At 41.2% G+C, this 27,789-nt stretch overlaps 2 protein-coding genes across 2 annotated transcripts in view; one reads left to right on the top strand and one right to left on the bottom strand.

Moving 5' to 3' along the window:
• Nucleotides 1-1,891: 1,891 nt before the first annotated feature.
• ap5m1 (adaptor related protein complex 5 subunit mu 1) lies at nucleotides 1,892-14,120 on the bottom strand. Its single transcript, XM_060934245.1, has 8 exons — nucleotides 13,831-14,120; nucleotides 4,840-5,506; nucleotides 4,514-4,741; nucleotides 4,243-4,382; nucleotides 2,941-3,026; nucleotides 2,730-2,842; nucleotides 2,525-2,621; nucleotides 1,892-2,366 (listed from the first exon to the last, which is right to left on the bottom strand). Exons 1-8 carry the CDS (start codon nucleotides 13,896-13,898, stop codon nucleotides 2,284-2,286), a joined length of 1,482 nt encoding a protein of 493 aa, XP_060790228.1. The 5' UTR covers nucleotides 13,899-14,120; the 3' UTR covers nucleotides 1,892-2,283.
• A 179-nt stretch (nucleotides 14,121-14,299) lies between these two features.
• The window catches only part of exoc5 (exocyst complex component 5), a 28,430-nt gene continuing 14,940 nt past the window's right edge, over nucleotides 14,300-27,789 (top strand). The window contains exons 1-4 of the mRNA XM_060934244.1: nucleotides 14,300-14,467; nucleotides 16,977-17,071; nucleotides 23,353-23,500; nucleotides 24,906-25,100. Of these exons, the coding sequence (XP_060790227.1) occupies nucleotides 14,441-14,467; nucleotides 16,977-17,071; nucleotides 23,353-23,500; nucleotides 24,906-25,100 (465 nt within the window). The 5' untranslated portion in view covers nucleotides 14,300-14,440. The remainder of the gene's footprint in view (nucleotides 14,468-16,976; nucleotides 17,072-23,352; nucleotides 23,501-24,905; nucleotides 25,101-27,789) is intronic.

The following is a 27,789-nucleotide window of genomic DNA, read 5'->3' as shown; positions in this document are numbered from 1 at the left end:
TTCCATGAGTTTCAAATTATTGTATTCTGTACAAACCTCAGATTTCTCAGATTCAAAAGACATTTCTGTTAACTGAATAACGTAATGTGAAGTTATGCAGGTTAACTTCTGTGCTCTGAAGAAAGGAAGCAAGAATGAAACTGAGTACCAGTGCATCAAAATGCCATGTTCAACAAGGAAAAGGCTGTCAATAAAGTGGCAGCTTTTAAGATGAAGTCTCTAACTTGCTTCAGTGCATCATCTCATTTGCATCAACAGATTTCTCAAGGTTTCTTCCTCTCTGGGAGTTTTCTTTGCTATGGTCTTCTCTGGTTTGCTCATTATTAGAGATCTAAATTCACATCCAAAGCTGCTTTGTGGCAACATGTATTGCTCAAAGTGCTATAAAATAAAAGTGGAGCGTTTCATCGTGTTCTTTTCTGTGTCTTCGTGCTGCTTTCTAGTCTGTCATATTCCCTTCTTCTTGCTTTTAATCTATTCTGTTCTGTTGTCATGACTGTCTATTCTTTTCTACAAAGAATATGTGGAGTATTTTGTCATATTCTTTTCTACATCTTCAAAATGCTTTCTATTCAATCATTTTCCCTTCTGTTCTCTTATACTATATTATATTGCCTTAATGTGTATTCTATTCTATATTATTATTTTATCACGCTCTCTTCTGTGCACATGCACTCTGTTCTCTATGTTCTAGCTTAATATATACTAATTTGTCATATCCTGTTCTATGCTCTCCTGTTATCATACTCCATCCTATTCTATTCTCTATTTCTATCCATAAAAGCATTATACGGTCATTCCTAGTCCTGGGTATGACTTTAAACTGCAACCAGTGGTGAGTCTCAGGTCCAGGAGGACTTGAGTATTGAGGTAAGTGGAGTTACCCCTTAATCACCATTGCTCCCAGGTCCGCTCTGACCTGGAATGGTAGCGCCTGCCTGGGTTCCAGCTATGGGTTAAATAGTACATAACCAATAAGGCGCTGGCAGCAGGCTGCTTTCGGTGCAATGTGGCAGATGAACCCAACAGGGTCAATGGCACACTACTAGATGGCATGCGGAAGAGCCACTCAAGTGGCATCACTCGGCAAGTCAGTTGTCACTGCGGGACAACTTCCATACCCATCAGGTCTGTGGCACTGTTGTGCACCACTTGGCATCAGGTCTGGAGGTCCAGAGAGACAACACGATGGGGGCACTACATCATTTGTCTTAGCTTACTGTGCAAGGCACTTCATTAGGAAAGGAGATTAAGTCTGGTGTGGGCCTTGCGGCCCATCTGCGTTTCTGCGGATCCTAATGAAGCAGTCATCATCGCTACTGATGGACAGCCAACGACGATAAAATAAAACCGAAGTGTCTTACAAACTGCAGTGGCCCATGGCACAATGTATTTAATATATATTGTTGTTATTAGAAATCAAGAGCAAGCAGCCTGAGAACTCTGTATAATAGCCACCAGCAATCATGCAGCTGTAACAGTAAACGGGAACATTATTTCTGGTCATCATCCATGACCAGAAATAGAAGGTTTATAAGCTTGCATGTTATACACTGTTTAATTATTATACGAAGGCTCTGGAAAGGACTTTTTCTTGTAGAAGAATAAGAGGCAGAGACGAGCTGGAGTGGGCTACTGTGGAGTAATTAACTCCCTTGTTGAAGGCCACTTTAGTCTTCTATCTCATTTCCCAGTCCTTCTGTCTATCAACCAGTCAGTCTCATTTCAACCCCAATATAACCAGACAAGGCCTAAGCCTCATTGTGCAAAAACTCAGTCTCTTTACAGACTCTGTCCAAAAGCTAATTGGGACAAAGCAATGACTGAAGGAGACAAACAAAAACACATCAATATGCCAAAAAATAGAGGAAAACAAAAACAACAACCCTCAAACTGTGTAAAAAGATTTTATTTTACTTCAGTCAGTGCCTTATTTTAATTTTTATTTATTGCATAATTTGTACTCTGTGAAAAATCTTATCAAAGAACATAATCTTTAAACAAAGAAGGCACCTAACGTGTAAAACGTAGAGGGTCGGTATGTCGATTTGGGACAAACTGGAACAAATACCTTCAGAGGGTTGACTCTCCCTGGCCTACTGCACATCTCTTATGCTTAGAGTTCATATCAGAAGTAGTTTTAACACTTCATTCACCGTCTATTTGCTGACATAAAGTCACTCATTTGTCCCTTGGGTTAATTCAGTTAAAAGATCGGAAAAAAAGCTCAAACATGGTGTTTTATCAGCTATTAAGGTCTCTGTACTGTAGTGAATCATTCTGCTACAGTATCACAGGTCCAGAAGACACAGGGGCATCTCCAGTGGAGTTCCAGATGTAGTATTCAGAGGACACCAGTTCTCGTGCTTTGGGACAAATAGAGTTATTAAACCTACATTACCTTTCTGTTCAGTATAAAGGAATGCATTATATTCATGTCTCATTTTACACACGATTCTATCACTGTAGTTGATTGAATCATATATAAACAGAAAAAATAGAGCAGTTCAATAAAAACACTCACTCGTGGTGATACGTGGCTTTGCTGAGCAATACACTTGTACAGAGTGCTGGTCCACACAACATCCAGATAAAGTCAAATCAGGTACTCGGAAGTAAAGCTGAAAAACAGTATAGACACTAAACATGAAGAGATATTCGATAATCGCCTCATACTCAACCTCCGGCTCTGGAAGGAGAACATAAATATAAGCAGAATTCATACTTACTTTCATATATGCAGTGAGATCTGTACACATAGGGTCTGATGGTCCAGCAAGATGCCCTGAGAAATGAATCGTACCTTCCAGAGTTACCTCTCGTGACTTTGGAAATTTCTGACCTGGTAAAAAAAAAAAAAAAAAAACACCTCAATGATGCTTTTGATAATCAATCCTATAATTACAAAACAGACAATTATGACAAGGGGTATAAACTTACCAAGAAACCAAACGATCAGGTTCTTCTCTTTAGAAACCTCTAACTGTCCTGAGGTCACTTTTATATCCACATTGCCCATGAGGTTTCTGTAAAGACCCCATCAAGGCTAGATTCAGTCTCATTGAGGTCAACTGATAAGCACAATGCTACAATTATGTGCCTCAAAAATGGCATTTATGCTTTACCAGTATTAAAAGAATGTAAAGGAGTTAATTCCTTCATTTACTCACCTTCAGCAACCACAGTATCCTGATTAGGGTCATGGTAGAACAAATGAATGACCGCACTCATTCACTTTCTCTCTCTCTCTCTCTCTCTCTCTCTCTCTCTCTCCACTTCTATCTTTGTGAGGACACTCACTGACATAACGCGTTGCCCCTTACCCTAATCTTAACCATCACAACTAAATGCTTAACCCTAACCTAAACATAATTCTAACATGAACCATAAAACTAAGTCTTATCCCTCAAACAGCCCTTTGAAGAAGTGAGGACCAGCCAAAATGTCCTAATTCTCATCTCATCTCATTATCTCTAGCCGCTTTATCCTGTTCTACAGGGTCGCAGGCAAGCTGGAGCCTATCCCAGCTGACTACGGGCGAAAGGCGGGGTACACCCTGGACAAGTCGCCAGGTCATCACAGGGCTGACACATAGACACAGACAACCATTCACACTCACATTCACACCTACGGTCAATTTAGAGTCACCAGTCAACCTAACCTGCATGTCTTTGGACTGTGGGGGAAACCGGAGCACCCGGAGGAAACCCACGCGGACACGGGGAGAACATGCAAACTCCACACAGAAAGGCCCTCGCCGGCCCCGGGGCTCGAACCCAGGACCTTCTTGCTGTGAGGCGACAGCGCTAACCACTACACCACCGTGCCACCCCTGTCCTAATTCTGTTGCTAAAAAAACTTGTTCCGGATCTCAACATGTAGCAAGCACACACACACACGTATAAAGAGAAATTTAGCAGACCCAATTCCATATACTAGAATGTGATCAAACCCTGGAGCTGTGAGACAGCGACACTACCTGCTACACCATCCTTCATTATATTAGTTGCCATTCTTAAATCCAAGTTACGGTTTAAACTCAACTTCCCCATCTCAACTCCTACAAAAAGGAGTTAAGACACGATGCTTGGTAGTATTACTGCCTCACATCTCCAGGATACCCGTTTTGATCCTGCTGCCCAGTGTTCCTGTGACAGGCTCTGAATCTACCATGAACCCGACTAGCACAAAGCGTTTACTGAAGATGAAGTTGAATAAGCAATGTGTGTGAACTGAAATCACCTGTTAAAAAATGGCAGACGAGCTTCACAGCATTCAAAGCTGTTTCTGACACTTTCATGGAGTTTGAGGACTACGTTGAGTTTGAGTTGGTTCTCCTCTGACTTGAGATGGTAGGAACCAAGAATAGGCGGCACAGGTACCTGGTTATAAAAATCAATTGAAGAGATAATTAGTGTGCGTTATTGAGGATGCTGCCTTCAATATGATGAAATAAAGAATTAATTCTATAAAGAAGTCATTAAACACGTGATCATTAAATGTACCAATCTACCTGGGAGGTATAACTACAGAGTCGGAAAGGCTCCAAAGGTGGAGAGAAAGGAAATTTGTATGGCCCTGAAAAGGCTGAGCCATCGTTCCCATCCACACTACTAGCTGTAAGAATATTGGAATCTAGCGATGTCACACAGGGGTGCACAAGGATGTCCTGCAGGGGCGAGCCATTGGGCGGTAGTGCGAGGGTGACTGTGACATTGGGCAGAACACCCTCCACTTCACACTACCAGCATAATAGACAAAAAGAAGGCAAGATCTTGGTTAAGTCATACAGCAATATGATTTATTTATATATCCATACAAATAGGAGGCTATACACACTTTGCATGTTACTGTCCCATGTACATCCCACAGATCCTGTTTGCTCTGGTTTCCATACTGCATGGACCTCACAGTCTCTGTGAGGGCCACATTTACCACTGCTCTCCCTCGATGAACCCCTGTTTTCCACGCGGGTTGTTTCTGAGCACCACCAGGTCCTGGAGCCAGAGCTGCAGGCAGCATCCCAGCTAGAGGAAGAGTGTCCAGGGGAGTCCCTAACGGACAAATCTGCATCAATACTGAAGGAAGGGTTGCCAAGCGAGAGACAAGCACATCCAGCTCTGGTGGTTTACCCGCTGTGCCACAAAGGAAGCTCTGTAGGCTAGATAACAAGGCTAAGCCCTGAGAGACGGAAGCTAGGCTGGGAAGGGGAGGTCGGGGATCAGGTGGGACTTCGATCAGCGGGAGACAAGCAAGGATTAGTCCACCCTGGACGATGGTTAGGACTGGCCATAGGTGACTCGCATCTGAGCTACCAACACGGAGCTCCAGTGCAGGAGATCGCTGCTGGCGGGAACAGTCATCCCTTGCAGCAATGTAAGGCTTGTCAGGGTCTGCCAGGCCCAGCTCGGTCAGTAGGAGCTGGGCTATGTTACAGTCCTCAGGAACAGACACATAGTGAGCTTCAGCAAAGGCTTTAGCACGAAACTCCACTGAGGGGTACCGCCTGAATGAAAGACCACAGGGGACAATGTGAAATGAAAAGACAAGGGCATCCACTGGAAACAAATGTCAGGTAGAAAACAGATTAGGCATGTCATATTCTGTTTCACAGCACAAGACCACAGCGGTGGCATGGCCACATGGGTGAAATAAACCATATGAGCCTAATTGCTACACCAGCTATAATATCAAATCACACCTCTCAGAGGGTTATTCATGCAGACATAATGAATCATATCTTGCTCATGTTGACTTAAATCATTTTAGTGCTGTATCTGGACCAAATATTACAGAGAAGCCAATGGAGTGATGTCATTATGTGGCCATGCAAATGAAAATTGGATGGTGCCACCCTTAAAAAAAAAAAAAAAGGAGTTGGAGTTGACTACAGTCTATTTAGTAAAGAATATGACATTTAACACTATTGTATTTTCCTGGGTTCAGTTATATAACCATATCTGAAATGCATAAAGAACAGAAAAAGAAGTACACTAGCTAAAACACAGCAGGAAATAAAAAGACAAAAAGAAAAACACACACATATACAAAGTGAGCACAAGTTTCCTTTCACCTTATACAATTGAATTTTAAAGAAAACATACCAAAACACCCATTAGGCACAGTCCGGTTTATGTTAACGCACTAGCTAAAACAGTTTAGAGGATAAATATTACATTACGTTGCATAGCATTTAGCAGACGCTCTTATCCAGAGCGATGTACAACGAGTGCAAAAGTGCTGAACTTCTGGACAAGAAAGTTCAAGTGCCAACGGAACAAGTGACAGCAATACCTCGTGCAATATGCTGTTGAAATCCCAATACTCAAACAGCCAAGGAAACAAACCAACCATATACACTACCGTTCAAAAGTTTGGGGTCACCCAGACAATTTTGTGTTTTCCATGAAAAGTCACACTTTTATTTACCACCATAAGTTGTAAAATTAATAGAAAATATAGTCAAGACATTTTTCTGGCCATTTTGAGCATTTAATCAACCCCACAAATGTGATGCTCCAGAAACTCAGGCCCTGTCCACACGGCAATGGATTCAGGTGAATCCGATACAATTGTTTATCGTTTCGGCCTGGCGTCCACACGACACCGGCGTTTTGGGTGACCCAAAACGCAGTCTTTTGAGAACGGGTTCCAGAGTGGAAAGATCTGGCAACGGCGCCGTTGCAAAGTCGTCTGGATGAGTAGAACGGATTTGTTTACGATGACGTCACAACCACATGTGCTTCACGCCGGGTAGAAGTGTAACGAACTCGATGCGAGTTGTCAACAAATCCTATAACTTGGTTCATGAAACGCGCTTACAAAATATTTTCACTGTGAATATTTATTGTGTAATGGTGCAAAGTGAGTGAGAGAGAGAATAGCCCTTAGGGCAGAGTCAATCCCGCCAGCAAAAATAGGGAAAAAAAGGAGCGATCTCACCTCTTCAGATGTTGGTTTAAGTCCCACAATACATTCCTCAAAAAGGGCGTCGAAGAACAAATTAATCCATCAACGTGTAGCATTCAATTTATTCCGGACCATTAAAGACGCCGCCTTCCGCGTAGAATCATACGTCATCCTCGCCGCCATATTGGATGGGTCAAAGCGGAGAATAAAGATGCCTCATTCATGTGCTGCGTTTAACTGTACCAACAGGTTTACAGTCCAAACGAGATCACATGGGATTACCTTTCACAGGTGAGACTGGAAAAACACTTTTCATTGTATTTGGTCATTATAATGTAATTTTACGAACAGATTTTTCTGATTTCTGGCTAATATGAAGTCTCGCGCATAATAGTTTGTGTGCATGCGTCCTTACTTCTTCTATTGTTCTGGTGTCTCCGAAGGGACCGTCTTACAGTGCCCCTAGAGGTGTGGCATGTGTATTGCATCGTTTTCAGCAAGCGTTGCGTTGCCATATGGACCTGATATTTTACTGATCGTTGCCCATGTGGACGCGATATTTTTTAAAATAACATCTCGTTGCTGTTGTCGTGTGGATGTAGCCTGAATCTGCTCAAAGGAAGGTCAGTTTTATAGCTTCTCTAAAGAGCTAAACTGTTTTCAGCTGTGCTAACATGATTGTACAAGGGTTTTCTAATCATCCATTAGCCTTCTGAGGGAATGAGCAAACACATTGTACCATTAGAACACTGGAGTGATAGTTGCTGGAAATGGGCCTCTATACACCTATGGAGATATTGCACCAAAAACCAGACATTTGCAGCTAGAATAGTCATTTACCACATTAGCAATGTATAGAGTGGATTTCTGATTAGTTTAAAGTGATTGTCATTGAAAAGAACAGTGCTTTTCTTTCAAAAATAAGGACATTTCAAAGTGACCCCAAACTTTTGAACGGTAGTGTAAAGTATAACTAAATAAAGAACTCATAACAACTAACCCCAGGCTAGACCGTACACAGCCTGGGTTGGTCAAGACCGAAATGCAGTTACACAGTGGGCAGATAGATAACAATAAATAGACAACGATCTGTCAAAATTACATCAACAGTACCCCCAAATCCATTTCCTTCTTACAGGACAATATCAGACTGTTTCACTCTCCCGTTTCTTCTTGGTTTGTTTACACCACTGTTTCTCAAAGTGTGGTCTGCGAGTTGATGTCGTAAAATATCATGTTTCTCAAATCGCCTACGTGACTCCAAAAGCAAAAGTTCTGAGTAGCACAGATGGGTTGTTTTCTATATTGAATAAAGTCTGATGTAAATTCCAATAGTAGCCTATTATTTGAATTTGTCTGACATGAAGCAAGCCAACAGTTTTGCGACACTGCCTATAGCTACGTCAGTTTAGGTTACACTTTCATATCAATGAATGATAAATGTGGAGGGAATGTGAAATGCAGAGAAACTACGAGTAACCAAATTAGACTTAGCATCAAACTGTCAAAAAGATAATGGCTCGGTGGCTGAAGACCGGGTCAGTCAAAAGAAAAGCACAAGAAACATCTGACAAGCACAAGGACAAAGTGCAAAGACAAGATGATTCTTTGTTTGAGAAAACAAAGCAGCACAACCGGATCAATGTGGCCGCCAATACGAGATTAAAACTGTCCAGTTTGGAGCCAGACACTGCTTCACTGATGTATCAGAATAAGCAGCACCATTCTTCCCATTAAGAGAAGGACAACAATGAGTGAGTCGGCTGTACTATTTGTAAAACTGTCATTTCATCAGTGTGTAATCTGTAATATACTGTTGAAGTAGGCTCATTGTTTTTTGTTCGGGATATTTAGGGGGTTAGGTGGTCTGTGATTTTTTTTTTTAAATGGATAAAGTGGGGGCGGCACGGTGGTGTAGTGGTTAGCGCTGTCGCCTCACAGCAAGAAGGTCCTGGGTTCGAGCCCCAGGGCCAGCGAGGGCCTTTCTGTGCGGAGTTTGCATGTTCTCCCCGTGTCCGCATGGGTTTCCTCCGGGTGCTCCGGTTTCCCCCACAGTCCAAAGACATGCAGGTTAGGTTAACTGGTGACTCTAAATTGACCGTAGGTGTGAATGTGAGTGTGAATGGTTGTCTGTGTCTATGTGTCAGCCCTGTGATGACCTGGCGACTTGTCCAGGGTGTACCCCGCCTTTCGCCCGCAGTCAGCTGGGATAGGCTCCAGCTTGCCTGCGACCCTGTAGAACAGGATAAAGCGGCTAGAGATAATGAGATGAGATGACATTTGATATATCCAAGCTAAATTTCCCACCAATTCTGACCCAACATCCCTAACATAGCAGTGACTGTGAATTACAGGATTAATACAGGATAATTACAGGATAATTACAGGATTATCAGGAATATAAAACGGTAGTGTATTGCTGCCACGCCAGAAAAAGAAAAATGGAGCTTTATCACGTTATTACATGAAAATTTTATTGTAACAAGATGTTTTCATGCTATTACAACATACAAACTTATGTTATAACAAAATGTTTCTTGTTATAACATAAGTGCATGTTGTACTAGCGTGAAAACATACAAATTTATGCTATAGCAAAAAACTTTTCCTTATAACATATACTATTTATCAGGAATATAAAACGGAAATTTATTGTCATCACGCCAGAAAAATGGGAGCATTATCACGTTATTACATGAAAATTTTATTGTGACAAGATGTTTTCATGCTATTACAATATACAAACTTGTTAACAAGAAACTTTTCTTGTTATAATGTATACTATTTATCTTCCGTATATCATACACCATACTCAATAATGGCAGAATCTCGCCATGTCTCAACCTAGGCATTAAGTATAACTTAATTGAATCATGTAAATGAGCCATGTTCCTCAGTTTACCTGATCTCAGAACGTTATAACATGAAACGTTTGACAAGTTATAACGTGAAATGTTGTTATAACAATTTAGCATGTTGTAACAAGATAAATAGTATTGTTTATGATAAGTTTATATGATGTAATAATAATAATAATAATAATAATAATAATAATAATAGTGAAAATACCTTATTATAACAAACAGGATTCAAGATTCCTTTACTGTCACTGCACCGTACAGTACAGTGAAATTGAAGGCGCACCGGACCGGAGAGCCGCTGCGTCTGTGCGTGCTGCCATCTTGGATGTATTACCTTATAATGTGAAACTTTTCACATCAAGAGATAAATACTGCCCTTTTTTTTCCTGGTGTGGCAGCAATACGCAATACTGCCATAGTATATACATACAGTTGTGATCGGAAATTTAGATACACTTATCATGGGAATGAATGTCATGGCAATATTGGGCTTTCAATGATTTCTTTGAACTGTTCTTTTTCTGAGGAAGAATGGTTGTACCACATTTTCAATAGATGGGGTTATTTGAGCTTTTATTAAATCAATACAGGGTCAAAAAGATACATACAACACACTTAATATTTGGTTAAATGTCTCTTAGCAAGTTTCACCTTGACCAGACACTTTTGGTAGCCATCAGCAAGATTCTGGCAGAATTCTGGTTGGATATTTGACCACTCTTCTTGGCAGAATTAGTACAGTTCAATTACTTTTGTTGGTTTCCTGCCATAGACTTGACTTTTAAGCACAGTTAACATTTTCGATAGGGTTCAAGTCTGGACATTGGAAAGGCCATTCCAAAAGCTTAACATTCGCCTTTTTTATCCATTCAACAGCCAGCTATGATGTGTTTGGGGCCATTGTTCTGTTGGAACAACCAATTGTGTCCAAGTTTCAACTGTCTAGCTGATGGTTTGAGGTTATGCTGAAAACTTCTATGGTAGTCCTCCTTCTTCATTATTCCATCCACTTCGTTTAACATTTGCTTAACAGCTGGTAAAGTGTTCTTGGGATTGAATGCCTGACTTTTACTCCTCCAAACATACCTCTGGTCATTGCAGCCAAGCTACTCAATCTTTGTCGTATCCGATGATAAAAAGGCTTTTTCTTTGTCCATGTGGTCAGTTACAAACTTTAATCAACTTTGTGGTTTGGGATGTCGATTTGGAGCAGGGGCGTCTTTCTTGGATGGCAGCCTCTCAGTCCATGGTGATGGAGAACTTGCTTGACTGTAGACAGACACTCTGGTTTTCCAACAGCTTCCAGTTCATGGCCTTAGTGGTTCCTGGGTTGTTCCTGATGACCCAATCAATTTCCTCTCAGCTGAGGATGACAACTTGGGTCTTCTTCCAGACCTTGGCAAAGTGACTACACCTCCCAATAACCTGTACTTGTCAAACAAACCCTTTATGTTGCTACAGAGAAGCTACCAGCTATAGTCAATCATGATCACTAACAGGAAGTTAAGAGGCCTTGGCAAGTTAAAAGACATTTTGGAACGTTCAGCACCACTGAATTAATAATCTAAGTGGGTGGATGTATATTTTTGACCTTGTGTTGATTTCAGAAAACCCAAAATAAATTAAAACTTGTTCACCAAATTGTTTTTTTCCTATTAAAGATGTATGTTATACAATCATTCTTCCCCAGAAAAAGGACAGCTCAAAGAAATCACTGAAAACCCAATATTGCCATGATATTCATGTCCATGATGAGTGAATGTAACTTCTGAGCTCAACTGTGTGTGTGTATACAGTACCAGTCAAAAGTTCGAATACACACAATTCAATGTTTTTGCTTTATTTTTATTAATTAAAAGACACTCCCTGTCTTAAAATAATGATGGATGTCGTTTCTCTTTACTTAGCTGAGCGGTTCTTGACATAATATTGATTACTACTGTTGTGAAAAAGGACCATTTACTGTATTTTTATTCTTTAATATTTAATGTTTGATCTCAAACACCTAAAGAAGGCAAGAAATTGCACTCATTAACTTCTAACAAGGCAAACCTATTAACTGAAAAGCATTCCAGGTGACTACCTTATGATGAAGCTGGTTAAGATAATACCAATAGTGTGTAAAGCGTCATCAAGGTAAACGCTGGTTACTTTGAAGAATCTAAAATATGAAATATATTTAACACAATTCCATATGTTATTTCATAGTTTTTATGTCTTCAGCATTGTTCTACAATGTAGAAAAAGAGTCAAAATACAGTAAGACTTATGAATGAGTGTCCAGACTTTTGACTGCTACTGTATATGGGTCTGTCTCAGAAACTGGTCTCTCATTTGGGACATTATAGTCAAAAAATACATTTTCTAATTTTACTTTTTTTTTTTTTGCATTTACGTAACACTCAATGTTTCTTTTGTCATGTTTAATAAGAATAAAAAATAGTATCTTGCTTTATCTGGCCTCCACTGTGGAAATGTTTTTGATTACAATTCAAATGTTTTTGTAAAATTGACTTACATATAAAATAACTATATCATAAAAATTTAAAGCCCCTCCTTCACAGATGAGTGAAAATATTGAATAAATTTCCTCTTTTTGATTGCTTGGGTTAAAAATGCCAAGTTATGATGACTGAATTGATTATTCACTTAAATATGAATAATATGATACATTTTGGGTATTTGATAAGGCGAAATAGGACACAATGGAAAAATCAAGAACACACCGGAAAGATGAGAATAATGGCGGTGGTAAAAGAACAGAGACTGTACCGGCTGAAGGTCGCGCGGGTCTCTGCTGCGGCACGTGAGCAACGGGACATCACTACCGCACCAGACGGAGTGCAAGGCTGGTCAAAATGACTGGCCGTAGATTCTATCAAAAGTTCGATCTAAATTGACCATGGTTGCAAAATATTGGCCAAAAATACCGCAAATGGAAGCACGATCAACTTCTAACTGCAGCACGATCAACTTCTAACTGCTGGAGTGGAAAATTCCATTCTACACATGCAAATTGTTAATGTGTGTCCTTCCCCGCACACAAATAACACGCTACAGTAAAAAATAGACCACAACTCATTTTATAGCTCAGAAATTCATACAAGACCAGCTACCATCGTAACATATTCTGTAAGAAACATATTCTATACCTAACTTTCAGCTTTCGTTTTAAAAAACAAAATCGCAGATTTATAACTAAATTTTTATATGGCGTAGTGGTTTTAAGTTACTACTTTTGGTGAGGTAGTAATCTTGACCCTGAGGCTTTCCATTTAGATCAAAACACACGATCGTATTGGTTTTGGGTTTGCGGAAAATGGAGTTACAACGGTGATCAAATATTTTGCATGATGTTTTATTACGGTTATGATTATTCTGTGAGCGCACCGATCCTTAGGTGTATAAAGTTTCAACTTAAAATACAATTAGTGATAACTGTAGACTTTTCAGTGGACTACAACCTTTTTAAGGGAATGCGATGTAGTCAACCATATCATGGCCCAGATCAAGCCGCCATTTTTCCACAAATTTGCAGAATTTTTGCCAAATTCTGAATAGAGTATTCACATCAAAGAGTTAGATTTATCTGTATTATTTCTTTCATCATTTTATTTCAAATTAAAACCAACATCACCATTCAAAACCGTATATTTAGTGGGGTTCCCCCACAGTACCCAGTTTCTGAGACAGACCCGTATATAAAATAGAGTGTTTTGGGAACTATTTCACAACATTCCCAGAACGTTAGATTTTGTTTAATAAATATTAGTGCAGTTCCAGAAACGTCATGGGAACTTCCTCAGTGTTCTCTTATTGTTTTATGATAACTGACAAGAAACGCTTGCAGAAGGTTGCAAACTAACCTTCTGGAAACGTATCCATAACGTCCGCCAAAGGTTGCTTCAGTAACCAAACGGGAACCAAAAACAGATCCATTTCAGAACCTTATAAAACGTTCCCTGAACGTCCTGGAGCTGGGAGAGTCGCCTAGATAATCCTACTGGTGTTAGGAAACAGTGTCACTGTTGAATATGCTCGAAACTTTTCTCTTACTTACCTGGAAAACTGCACTTTTACAGATTCACCCCTTTCATGGGTGACAACCCATAACGCTCGGATACTCATCGAGCCTCGGCTCCTTTTATTGTATGGAAAGAAGATTTTAAAGCTAACCGACTTAGCATAACAGCTAACTGTGCAGTAAACGTAACAGCCAGTTTACTCTTTGGTTCTAGGAAAGGGCTTTGTTTCAGTGTCTAAAAACTCAACCTGAATACTGAATGTACAAAGTAACAAAAAAAAAATACCCATCATAAGCTAAATTCTGGTTTCTACTTCCTGTTTTGAAGTGACACGTGACACACAGAGGCGTAGCTGCCTGTTTTCAGGCCTTTAGGACGCTGATGTCAGATCAGCTGCAAGTCCCTACATACTAGGCTAACAAACAGGCAGCGAACTGATCTCAGACCTGCTGTTATAGGCGGAGTTGTTTTTTTTTCTTTTGCTCCCCTTCATTTCCGGTCCGGTTATGGCAGCTGTATGCAGGAAGCAGAGGGCCTTGATTTAGGGTGAATGAGTGGTAGCTGTATGATCTAGAAAGGGTTTGTGCTTTTTTTTTTTTTGTTAGATTTTCTTCGCCTCGAGCTGCATCTCTCTGTTCAGGAAGGATGGCTACGACGGCGCAGTTATTTGAGGTAAGTGGCGTTAGTTGATCAAGCTCTTTAGCAGGTTAGCTTGGTTGCTAACTAGACTGGTAAATAACACACCCACATTAGTTTAGCTTTGTATTAAATTCAAAGTTATTTAACATTAAAGCATTGTCAGCTTTAATTTTCTTACGTGTTGTATCATAAAACTGACCGACTTAGAGTGTTAGCATTTATCAGGGCTAATACAGCAGCTGTAGCTGTAGGCTAAATCTCAAATTGCTCTGTTTTTGACATGTAGTGCACTACAAAGGGTGTAAAAGCCATTATTTCTTCTTGTATGTAGGCTACTTCGCATTTGTAAGGAGCGTAGTGTCATTTAGGATGCAGTTCTGTACTGTGACTGAATGCTAAGTTGCTGGTTCATCGATGGGGCTTTAATTCTGTCTCAGTAAAATGATTTTATTACTTAGCTGAGTGTATGTTTAATTCTTTATGGTGTCCTTCAGTTTGTAAGAAACTAAATGTTAAAGGTTATCTGCGCAGTGCTGTTATTTTGTTACTGACTGAGCTGAAGTCTCACAAATACAGTACCAACCTCACAGCTGCACTCACTAGTCATTTTCCCAGGTATGTTATATCGGTGCCAGTCTAAACTACTTTAGTGAAACCAGCTCCAGGTCTGTATTATGCAGTGTGCATTAAGTGTAAAGTCCTACCATATCATTGTGACTGGTGCTGAAAATGATCCGCCATCCGACTAATTATTTGTTCCTCAGTGGTCTTGTGGTTGATTTTGAAAGGATAAAGGCTGTCTGGCAAAATGTGCATAGCAACATCTGGGTCCGGTTTCACTAAAGTAGTTTAGACTGGTCTATGGGTTAAGATTGGTCTTAAGTTTCTTTATAGACCAGTCTAATGCAAGTAAGACAGTTTCACAAAAGTTAAGACTAATTTTTTAAGTCTAATTTTAGGCTTAAAAAGTAAGACACCCTCCCCCCAGTCTAATATGGGTCTAAGGGCTATAAAATTTAATTAAAAAAAAAAAACAGTCAAGCCATAAGTGCCATCAATGTCAATAACTACAAGAAAGCTTGAAATGTTAAGGCAGTGAAGTACATTGCAAGTATGTAATACACAAATTTAGGCTATTATAATCTAACTATAAAGTATTCAATAAAGAACAAACAGTGTAATGCCGGGCGGCACGGTGGTGTAGTGGTTAGCGCTGTCGCCTCACAGCAAGAAAGTCCTGAGTTCGAGCCCCGTGGCCGGCGAGGGCCTTTCTGTGCGGAGTTTGCATGTTCTCCCCGTGTCCGCGTGGGTTTCCTCCGGGTGCTCCGGTTTCCCCCACAGTCCAAAGACATGCAGGTTAGGTTAACTGGTGACTCTAAATTGACCGTAGGTGTGAATGTGAGTGTGAATGGTTGTCTGTGTCTATGTGTCAGTCCTGTGATGACCTGGCGACTTGTCCAGGGTGTACCCCGCCTTTCGCCCGTAGTCAGCTGGGATAGGCTCCAGCTTGCCTGCGACCCTGTAGAACAGGATAAAGCAGCTACAGATGATGAGATGAGTGTAATGCCAGCTTATTCATTTTATTACTTATATATAAATAATATAAATATCAATTAATTTATGCATATAATTACATAATCACTCATCACTTATCTCTCTCTCTCTCTCTCTCTCTCTCTCTCTCTCATACACTCTCTCTCACACACACACACACACACACATATATTACTACATCACTCCTCCATCTGCATGAGTCTCTTCAATTTAAGTTGCAGTCTTTCCTTTTGGTAGGCTCTTCGTGTAGTGTCACATCCGCGCAGGTACTGGGTGATGACAACTCCGAGGGTGAAGGAGCCTCAGCTTTAACGTTGCTAGCAACGTTGCTAGGGGAGTTGCTGCTGGGTCTGGCGAAGCCGGTTACTCCACTCTCCTTTCCTCCTTTCACTCCCCAGAATAAGGGCGACTCGTCACCATAAATGTTGATGACCATTTTGGTGGTTACTTTTAGTTTCCGTTTCTGCACGGCAGCAACATCTCTTCTCGCAGATGGATTAACGCTATTCACAGACGATGTTATTTTTTCCCACACTTCATGTTTTTTCTTATTGCTACGTTCTTCGCTGAATTTGCCTAATAAAACGTCTTTGTAGGAATTAAATTCCTCTAATATAGCCAGATTTTCCGAGTGGCTAAACGGCACTGAACAACCACTGTCTGCCATTTTTTTTGTTTTGAAAAGAGTCTAAAATACCCACAATCCTTTGCAGCATAGTACGACTTAAGATAGTCGGAGTCTTAACTGCTTTGTGCACCAGTATTTGTTAGACGTCTATGCTAAGCCTGACTATACCCGCTGTCTAAGTTAAAGTCATAGTCTAACTTGGTGAAACCGGCTGCTGGGCTTCATTCAATCATTTATATACCTCGCCTATAGGGCGGGTTTGTGTTAACAGGGCTGAGTGTACCTACGGTACAGTGTGTGCAACGCAGCTGTATATGTAATTGTTTTTGCTGTATGTGGTTTCTTCTCCCCCACCTACAGGAACCGTTTGATGCAGATGAATACATTGAGCGACTGGCTTGGAGAACTCCAGGGGGTGGCTCGAAAGGAGGAGCAGAAGCATTTGACCCTAAAAAGTAATACCTGTTCTTTTAATGTTAGTTTTCTGGAATATTTGACATGCGGAAGTCTGGAAAGACCGTTTACATCCTGAAAGTTTGATCTTTTCTGCTATAGTTCTGAAAACTGTATGTTTTCCTGAACATGCATTTCAGCCGGAAGTAAAATGAGGGCATTTTAAAATCTGACGTGAAAAGGGAGAACTTTTTGAAAATTGCCTTGTGCTCCTGAGTGGCTAGTTCGAATCCCAATGATGCTGCAGTCATCCATGGCCTGGATCCTAATGCTAACCACGTCCATCCATTATCTGTAGCCGCTTATCCTGTTCTACAGGGTCGCAGGCAAGCTGGAGCCTATCCCAGCTGACTATGGGTGAGAGGTGGGGTACACCCTGGACAAGTCACCAGGTTATCGTAGGGCTGACACATAGACACTGACAACCATTCACACTCACGGTCAATTTAGAGCCATCAGTTAGCCTAACCTGCATAAACTAGAGCACCTGGAGGAAACACGGGGAGAATATGCAAACTCCACACAGAAAGGCCCTCGCCGGCCGCTGAGCTCGAACCCAGGACCTTCTTGCTGTGAGGCGACCGCGCTAACCACTACACCACCGTGCTGCCTTGCTAACCACATAGTAGAAGATTTTAAAGAACTGAAATCTGACACCCTCTCGCATCTAAAGACAATGTGTCATTAGTCAGAGTTATGCCGGCCTTACACCAAACGACTTTTCAAATGATTATCTATGATTTTTGCAAAGAATGGGGATCTTGCAAGGTCTTTATATGCATGAACCAAGACTAAAGATCCATCCTTATGCCCTACGTCTGGTTGGAGTCTCATCACGTCGCTCCTGTGGAGGACGGCCCCATATGGACAGTTTAAAGTCACACTTGGAAGACGCTCTGGACACTCACAGTAATGCTTTTATGGCTGAGGACTACAGTTGACTTGCTAACTTTAGGACTGCAGTTGTCATGAACAGTTTTGCACTCAAGTTTCCATCAATGAAGAGCTATAACATCAGCGAAACTGACTTCATGTTAAAAATGTTATAATCATGTTGTCTGTTATCACCCAAATGAGGATGGGTTCCCTTTTGAGTCTGGTTCCTCTCGAGGTTTCTTCCTTATGTCGTCGGAGGGAGTTTTTCCTTGCCACCGGCGCCACAGGCTCGCTCACTGGGGATAGATTAGGGATAAAATTAGCTTATGTTTAAAGTCATTTAAATTCTGTAAAGCTGCTTTGCAACAATGTCTATTGTTAAAAGCTCTATAAAATAAACTTGACTTATAGATATTAAACACGTTTGATTTTATCGGACTATAAAAACTAGAAAAAGATTGATTAACTTAAGACAGCTATCCTAACCACCTTACACCAAACGATTGAAGTGGGGTTTACATTAGACTGTATCAGCGGACCATCAGATTAACGTTTTTAAAACGATCAGTGTGCACACAGCAACGCCAATACACGATTCGCGTGCACATAGCAACGCCAATACACGGATACGCTCGGCTCCGCAGGTATCCTGCGCTCCAAATCACTCCGCCCTGAACAGCGAGTGCCCTCTGGAGGGTGCGCACTCCGGCCCTGCGCAGCTCACAGAGCGCGTGAGTGAAGCGCACGAGCAGTGATTTGGGACTGAGCCGCTGTGTGTGTGATCCCAGTGCATGTCGGGCATGCACGTCACTTACCACTTGCAAGTGGAAGGATGGCAAGCCTAAAGACAATCATAACTACACAATGGGCAGTATTTGCATCAGTATTTGCAGTATTTTCATACTTTTATACTCTTTAATGAAAGGTGATACAAGGCGGAAGTCCACGCCGTTTTTCAGCAGTCGCGTCACATGACCAACGCCAGCGAATCAGGAAGGTGGAGAACCCTGGCGGATTCCCGTTTCCCGGCGTTTCCAGGCATTTTAATGTAAACGGACAGTGCATCCGCGAAGAAAACGAGACAGATACGGTCTAATGTAAACTTGGCCTGAGATGACAGGAGCACATCCTGTGGCAGTGGAGACCTGTCTGGTAGATGGGAATTGGACACATCACAATTAGGGAGACATTGGTGGGGGTGAATGGCCTTGTGGAAGTGATACATTACACACAACTTGACAGCCAGTATCTGTTTACAATGGATTTAGGCTTGTCTGTTTTATTACAGCATGTAGCTATCTAACAACTTGATGAAAGTCTGACATTCATAGTGTGAGCAAATCACATGGACCTAGCACAGTTTAAGACCTCTTTAGGCAGACTGGCCACAGTGTTTATTAAAATGACTTTAACGTGATCTCTGCAGGAGTATGGAGGGGCTGTTCATCTTAGCCACAGTAACATCCAACAGGTTTTCCTAGACTTACTACACACATCTGCATGCAATCCAGTTAAATGTGGAGAACATGAATGTTAATTATTAATGATGACCAGTCATTGATTTTATTAATGCATAGAGTATAAAGAGGTGGGTGCATCCTGAAAGTGATCATTACAATTCCAAGCATCTGGCATAGTGTGAAAAGGTCATTTTTATACCAATTTAAACTGCGTAACATTTTATATCCTGTACAGTTGTGATAAACACTCCCTCTCTTTCCCCTTCATTCCCTTCTGTCTCACAACTGCGACACCTTCCACTGATGTTAAATGTCTCTTAACAAAAGTCACGGCATCAGTTATTTTTATTCATTTATTAAACAGCTGCCCTTTTTTTTTTTAAAATTGCTTATTATTAGTCTTGGATTATGTGGCATGTCTGCTGTACAAGTCTCGGGGACTGAGCTGAGAAACAATAACGTAGAACAAGTGCATTAATATGAACTTATCGTTCATTTTACAGTCATTTGGACTGAGTGACTTACTGCCTGACTGTACTGATCCCCAAAGGGAAAGGTGGAACATTTTGTTTATTAATGAACATTCATGGAAGGAGTCTGCTGTGTCTGTGCTTTTGAAAGAGGTCAAACTGATCCTTTGTTTCCCAACTGTGTCTTCCAGGGTTCTCGCAAGTCAGTTTATGGAATATTGTGAAATGTTAAAAAGTTATTCCAGATACAGAAAGTCTGGGGATTTTTTTTTTTTTGGCCAAGTTGTGGAATATCAGGGAATTTTGTTTTGTAGCATGTTTAAATTTTAGTTGTCTTTTATCAAAATGTAATATTTTCCATGCAGTATTTTTCTTTATCAGGTTATTTTGTTATCTTTAAACAGTGAAAACTAAGGTGGTGTTTACATTAGACCGTATCAGCGGATCATCAGATTAACGTTTTTAAAACGATTCGCATGCACACAGCAACGCCAATACACGATTCGCGTGCACACAGCAACGCCAATACACGGATATGCTCGGCTCCGCAGGCATCCTGCGCTCCAAATCACTCCACCCTGAACAGCGAGTGCCCTCTGGAGGGTGCGCACTCCGGCCCTGCGCAGCTCGCAGAGCGCGCGAGTGAAGCACACGAGCAGTGATTCGGGACAAATAGCAGGAAGTGAAAGTCCGCACCGTTTTTCAGCAGTCGCGTCACATGACCAACGTGGCATGACCAACGCCAGCGAATCAGGAAGGTGGATGTCACAGTGACGTTGTCCAATGACGACGTCAGCTAGAGCTCGGCACAGCGTATCCTCTGTCCTCAATGTTTACACAGCACCGGATCAGATACGTAATGGATTTAAATGCGTGGGCCCTGTCGGATTCAAGTTGTTCCGCCTGTGGAGTCGTTTCCCGGCGTTTTAATGTGAACGGACAGTGCATCCGCGACGAAAACGAGACAGATATGGTCTAATGTAAACACCACCTAAGTTTTGTACGAGATTGTCTGTCTGTGAACTCATAAATAAAGCTTGCAGATTGATGGGTTTAAAATACCGTGGCTGGTTTTTGTCTGCTCAGCACAAAGGCAGCCTGTTTTTCCCTATAGGTCATGGAAATTCAGATCTTCAGTCAGGGAAAGTCGAGGAAAAGTCAGACTTACTGTACCCTGTGTCCGAAATCGCTCCCTACTCACTATATAGGGTACTGAAAAGTGAGGATGCCATTTTGTAGTGCTGTCTGAAACGATAGTGAGGATTATTGCACCCTATATAGTGCACTCAAAGTATTCCACAATGCATCACGAAAAGTAGTGTACAGCCGATGGTCACTAACCAAGCAATATATCCCATCATGCATTGCAGTCAGGCTGAAAGAAATCAAGTCTCAAATTTGATTTAATAAAAGGCAGCGGCAAAGAAGATTCAGCCTTGATTTAAAAAAAAAAAAAAACCTGAAAGATACAGGTACTTTGTATTGATTAATGTGGGAAATATGCTCAGTATAATATGTATTTATCACAAAAATACATGTAGGTATGTATTTATTATTTTGAAAACCCACCAGCCGGCTGATATGGCACGTTTTAATTGTGCGACAGTCTTCTTCTGGCTGCTCCCGATTAGGGGTCGCCACAGCGGATCTTTCGTCTCCATTGCTCCCTGTCTTCCGCATCCTTCTCTACCACACCTGCCACTTTCATGTCCTCTCTCACCACATCCATGTATCTCCTCTTTGGCCTTCCTCGTTTTCGTTTGCCTGGCAGCTCCATCCTCAACATTCTCCTTCCAACATGTTCTGCATCTCTTCTCAGGATGTGCCCATACCATCTCAGTCTCATCTCTCTTAGCTTCATTCCCAAGCTCTCCACATGTGCTGTCCCTCTGATGTGCTCGTTCCTTATCCTGTCCAACCTCCCATCGCAAACCTTAACATCCTCAACTCCGCCACCTCCAACTTTGCCTCCTGCCTCTTTGTTAAGGATACGGTCTCCAATCCATACATCATAACTGGTCTCACTACTGTCTTGTACATCTTACCTTTCACTTTTGCTGGGACTTTCCTATCACAAATGACTCCCGAAATCCTTCTCCAACTGCTCCACCTTTGTGCAACAGTAATGATGTAAATACCAGCACAACGGATAGTATCCGAAAGTGTTTTTTCATTTTATCAATGAGCTCACTATGTAGTCCTCTATATAGTAATTCCCTATATAGGGAGTAGTGAGCGATTTTCGGACACGGGATAGATTTGACCTCGAGTGGAAACCCTGGTCTTCATAACAGAGGATTTTAGCTGCTATAAAATAAGTCATAACAGGACCTAAGTATTTTGTGGCTATTCCACAACAATAAACATAGCTATAAATGGAATAAACGTTAAAGAAAGGTAAACTTTGTTGTGCTGTAGGAGGAATCGATGTGCTGTTATTGGCAAAAATGAACCTCTGGGTTGTAACAGTATCACACCACCTCACTTTTTTTTTTTTTTATATGTCATGCATTGTTGTTTTATTACTTTATATTATGGAACTTCACAATAAGCAATGCAGGATAGTCAGACCTATCTGTCTATCTTGGATATATTACAACAGTTCACTCTAATGTTGTTGAAGTATGGTAGTGCTGTCTGGCAATGCAACGCAGAAACATCAGCCCAGATTTTCCACTAGCCCCTCACCCGTGAAGAGGCTGATAGAAGCATCTGAAGTGCTGACTCACAAATGATGGAAGAGAACGAATTTCAGTGAAATAGAGAAGGGAAAAGACCCTAAGCTGCACTGAGCATTTGGGGGGGGAATTATTGTGATATGAGATTTTGCACTCATCACTTTGGATTTTTTTTTTTTTAACCACCCAGAGATTCCAAACATGCTGACATCAAAGTTTTTACTCTGCTGTCCTGCAAGCGCTTAGAAATGCAGCTGACAAAGCTCCGAGTAGTATGTGATACACACACTCGCACATAAAAAGGCCACTTTTTTGTGGAGTTGCAGTTTATGGTAACAGCCAATTAACTGTTTTTTGCCAGTACTGTAAATGCAGTTTTTAAGAAATGTAATGCTTCCTGCAGTTTTCTTAAATTCTCTTGAAACTTGTTTATTCCTGGAAATTGTGGATTGGAAGTCCTGGATCTGGATGTCCTCTATTACCGGCTGTTTACTGTGTGTATTTCTGGCAAAGTATGTGACAACAGTGCAATAAACATGATCACTGTTAATCGCTATTATGAATTACTATCTGTATTCTTATTAATATAAAGTTATATACTTAGTTAATAACCAATAAGCTTGTTTTGTGGTCAAAAATAATTAAAATACAACCATCCACTCATAAGTGTCGCTTTTTTTTTTTAATCTTTAGCTGTACTATACATCTGATCCTTTTATCTCTTCAGATGCCTTGCTCTGAAAATAAAATGCTTTTGTTTGTCGACAAAACATGGTGATTGTTCTACCTGTTGTCTCAGGCTGCTAGAAGAGTTTGTTAACCACATAGAGGAACTGAAACAGCTGGATGAGAGGATCCAGAGGAAAGTTGAGAAGCTTGAACAGCAGTGCCATCGGGAAGCCAAAGAGTTTGCACACAAAGTCCAGGAGCTGCAGAGAAGCAATCAGGTTTGATGATACTGTATGTTGGGTTAAACCAAATGGGTTAGGGTGCCTGAACATAATGTACACTACATGATTTTAGTCCCAGTTTCCCAGTCGACATGATTCCTGACGGCGTATTGTAGATACGTTGAAATCTTTTGCATGACTATTCAAGTTCTCTTTGTAGAACAGGAAATCCTCTCTGCCTGTGTCTCCCCAACTGACATTTCCTCAGCGTCCTTCACTTATTTCTCTTTTTCTTGTTTCTGAACAAAGGCAGAAGCTCCTCCAGTACACAGCTTTCCCATTTATTTTTGTGAGAGTGATATTTGGGGATCAGGTACACTTAGTCTAGGACCTGGCTTAGACAAGTATGCACATGTCTGTGAAGATTCTCAATCATCCAGGTCATAGTAAACTGTGGGTGGTATGCACATAATTTAGGACAGGATAACTCGACTGTTATAGGCTAATTTGACCCCAAGGAATAACTTGGGATGTGTGCCAAAATCACTATCCGGGGTGAACAGCCTGAAAATTACCAATCCAAGATAGCCGTCGGTATTACAGTATTATTGTGTTACTCTTCATGTTCCTGACCCTGGTTTATGTGACACACAAACAGTAATAATGTGATGTTAAAAGTTGTATTGTTGACTGTTAAACGTTTAGGCTCTCAAGATATTGCTGCCTACTAAAGTAATTAAGTTTTGTATTTTTCAATTTAACATTCCATTGATCATAATAGTATGATTAATATGAAGAAATTGTATTTTCAATCAAATGCTTGCTTTCTTATACTCTCCCAAATTATATGCATAGGTCTCCCAATTCCATGATTTCATGTTTGAGGTAGGGTTATTCTGTTTTTCCTCATGTTTTCTGTGAAACTGCAGTTTTGGCCAATTTTTTTTTGTGTGTTAACCTTGCCCTTGACCATAGCTTGCTCCCTTTTCCTTCAATCATGAAAATGTCCCTAATGGATTCCCCATACCCAAAACCCCATAAAATGAAGTATTGCACATACTTCTGTGGTGACTGGTTTAAAAATTTATATTTTCGATATGGCTCCCGGCAGCCATCTTGCATTGGTAATTTTCGGCCTGTTCACCCCGGATAGTGATTTTTGGCATACATCCCAAGTTGTTCCTTGGCTTCAAATTAGCCTATAACAGTTGAGTTATCCTCTCCTAAATTGTGTGCATACATGTCTAACCCAGGTCCTCTACTAACTTTGCTGGTGATCTCTCCAGGTGAAAGGTCATCGTGCATGTGCCACATGTGCAGGCAGTCACATGGTGTGCACACCCCTGTCCCCCAAATAACTGATTACAAGTGATTTAAAGTTGTGTATTGTGAAAGATTCAGCAGTTGTGAGCTTTTGAAAGTGTGTCCTTTACTAGCTGTGAATCTTTGGCTGTTTCCACAGGTCGCCTTTCAGCACTTCCAAGAGCTGGATGACCACATCAGCTACGTGGCCACTAAGGTGTGTCACCTTGGAGACCAACTGGAGGGAGTGAATACTCCGAGGCAGAGGGCTGTGGAGGCCCAGAGACTTATGACCTACTTTAATGAATTCCTGGATGGAGACTTGCGCAGTGATGTCTTTAACAACCCTGAGAAGGTCAGTATTTCAAAAGTATAAACACTGTGATGTCATGTTTCAGTCATTGGGTGGGTACATTTTATTTGAACTAATACATGTGCTTGCTCATGCAGCTGCTAAAGAAGCAGTATTAGTGTCTCCTCGGAGCTTTTCATTATTGTGGTTGGTGTCATAAGCAGTTTTTATTTATATATATATATATATATATATATATATATATATATATATATATATATAATATAATATAAAACCTTCTTAGTTCATGTCCTTGGTTAAATGGTGTGCATAGTTCATCTGTACTAAAAGGTCTCATCTCATTATCTCTAGCCGCTTTATCCTGTTCTACAGGGTCGCAGGCAAGCTGGAGCCTATCCCAGCTGACTACGGGCGAAAGGCGGGGTACACCCTGGACAAGTCGCCAGGTCATCACAGGGCTGACACTTAGGCTACGTTTACATTAGACCGTATCTGTCTCGTTTTCTTCGCGGATGCACTGTCCGTTTACATTAAACCGCCTGGAAACGCCGGGAAACGGGAATCCGCCAGCGTCCACGTATTCAATCCAGATCGTGTCAGCTCCGGTGCTGTGTAAACATTCAGAATACGCGGATACGCTGTGCTGAGCTCTAGCTGGCGTCTCATTGGACAACGTCACTGTGACATCCACCGTCCTGATTCGCTGGCGTTGGTCATGTGACGCGACTGCTGAAAAACGGCACGGACTTCCGCCTTGTATCACCTTTCATTAAAGAGTATAAAAGTATGAAAATACTGCAAATACTGATGCAAATACTGCCCATTGTGTAGTTATGATTGTCTTTAGGCTTGCCATCCTTCCACTTGCAAGTGGTAAGTGATATGCGCTGGGATCACAGACACAGCGGCTCAGTCCCGAATCACAGCTTGTTCACTTCACTCGCGTGCTCTGTGAGCTGCGCAAGGCCGGAGTGCGCACCCTCCAGAGGGCACTCGCTGTTCAGGGCGGAGTGATTTGGAGCGCAGGATGCCTGCGGAGCTGAGCGTATCCGTGTATTGGTGTTGCTGTGTGCACACTAATCGTTTTAAAAACGTTAATCTGATGATCCGCTGATACGGTCTAATGTAAACATGGGCATAGACACAGACAACCATTCACATTCACACCTACGGTCAATTTAGAGTCGCCAGTTAACCTAACCTGCATGTCTTTGGGCTGTGGGGGAAACCGGAGCACCCGGAGGAAACCCACGGGGAGAACATGCAAACTCCACACAGAAAGGCCCTCACCGGCCACGGGGCTCGAACTCAGACCTTCTTGCTGTGAGGCGACAGCGCTAACCACTACACCACCGTGCCACCTGTACTAAAAGGTTAAAAGACAAAATTCTTCTTTGTCTATAATCTTACACTAGGGCATTGACTTTTTATCCCCCCAGCACATATAATGTGGGGGAATATAGCTATCGCTCTGTCTGTCCATCTGTAAACATTTTAGTTTCCGAAGCATAACTCAAAAACAATTAGGATTTTTTTTTTTTTTCGTGAAACCTGACCGTTATGTTAAGTGACAACAGGAGTTGTGCCTTTTGACATTTTAGGATTTCTGTGATATTTTTTCCCCTACATTTCCATGGCAACCAATTCAACTTGGGAAAATTTGGAGTGGGGTTTCATGTGGGGTCCAGCATGCCACATCGCTCTCTATTGCTCCATTGTTTATACTGGCATTACATCCTGCAGACACCTAGCTTGGCCATTCCCACTAAACAACTATAGGATACAGTATGCAGCACAGCCATCTTGTGTAGTTAAAAGCAAGTGAAACACTGGTCTTATACTGATCTCATGTTTCCGTTTGTGGAAATTATGGAGTGAAGTAAATAGATGATCCTGACCCTAGTGTTATGCTTTGTCAGTCTGAAAAGTAAGGTGATGAAGGGACACTGGATATTTTGTGGAGCAATAACGAATGTTGGTGGTTAAAATTTGCACTCTAAAAATTATAACGTGTTAATGGCCCTTATATTATCAGCCAAGTTTGCCTAACTGCAAAGTTAAAAACGTTATAATTAAGTTATTCCATGAAATCGAGTCGTACATGAGCTTGATAGCCGACGAGGCACGTAGCGCCGAGTTGGCTATAAGCCATGTACATTGAGATTTGAGTGGAATAACTGTTTTATTCTATCCACATTCACTGGATTTTGAGAGAGAGCATTTTTATTTTTTGCAAATTCAGTAAATAAAAACTTTATACAAAACGTCCAACAAAATCATTTCCACTTAGAATGTAAACAAACCAGTGAAATGACAGTAGCAATTTGTGAAAAATGCGATGATAATTCTTGAAAAAAAAATTTTTCTTACCCTCATACTTTTATTCCATGTTTTGCTTTTTTTTTTTTTTTTTTTGGGGGGGGGGGGGGGGGGGGGATTTGTATTCAAGTAGAGTTTTTATTTCATCCTCGTTTGGTTCAGCATTTTGTTTTTCTCTACTCATGGTATATGAGCTGATATCCTAGTAGTCAAGTAGCCAATTGAAGCGTGCAGTCGCTCATATCCAGTGAATGTGGATAGAATAAATGTGATACTCTTATGAATAGTACAGGATATTATATTGGATAATCTACACAGATGTTGATGCACACCAACTCAATATGTAATGCCACTTCAGAAGTGTCGTTCAAGTCACTATGTAGTGGTGTAACTTGGGTGGTAAGACTTGCAT

This window comes from Neoarius graeffei, chromosome 11, assembly GCF_027579695.1.
Source record: "Neoarius graeffei isolate fNeoGra1 chromosome 11, fNeoGra1.pri, whole genome shotgun sequence".
Taxonomy (NCBI): Eukaryota; Metazoa; Chordata; class Actinopteri; order Siluriformes; family Ariidae; genus Neoarius; species Neoarius graeffei.
Note: the sequence above shows the minus strand (reverse complement) of the source record. Positions and strands in the feature narration are given on the sequence as shown.

What these genes read in the sequence shown, in the direction of transcription:
- ap5m1 (XM_060934245.1), bottom strand. Translation starts at nt 13,898, where the DNA reads ATGAGTATCCGAGCGTTATGGGTTGTCACCCATGAAAGGGGTGAATCT. An exon ending in GTAAAAGTGCAGTTTTCCAG is followed by an intron (nt 5,507 to 13,830) that starts GTAAGTAAGAGA and finishes TCTTTCATTCAG; the next exon opens with GCGGTACCCCTCAGTGGAGT. An exon ending in ATGGGACAGTAACATGCAAA is followed by an intron (nt 4,742 to 4,839) that starts GTGTGTATAGCC and finishes TTATGCTGGTAG; the next exon opens with TGTGAAGTGGAGGGTGTTCT.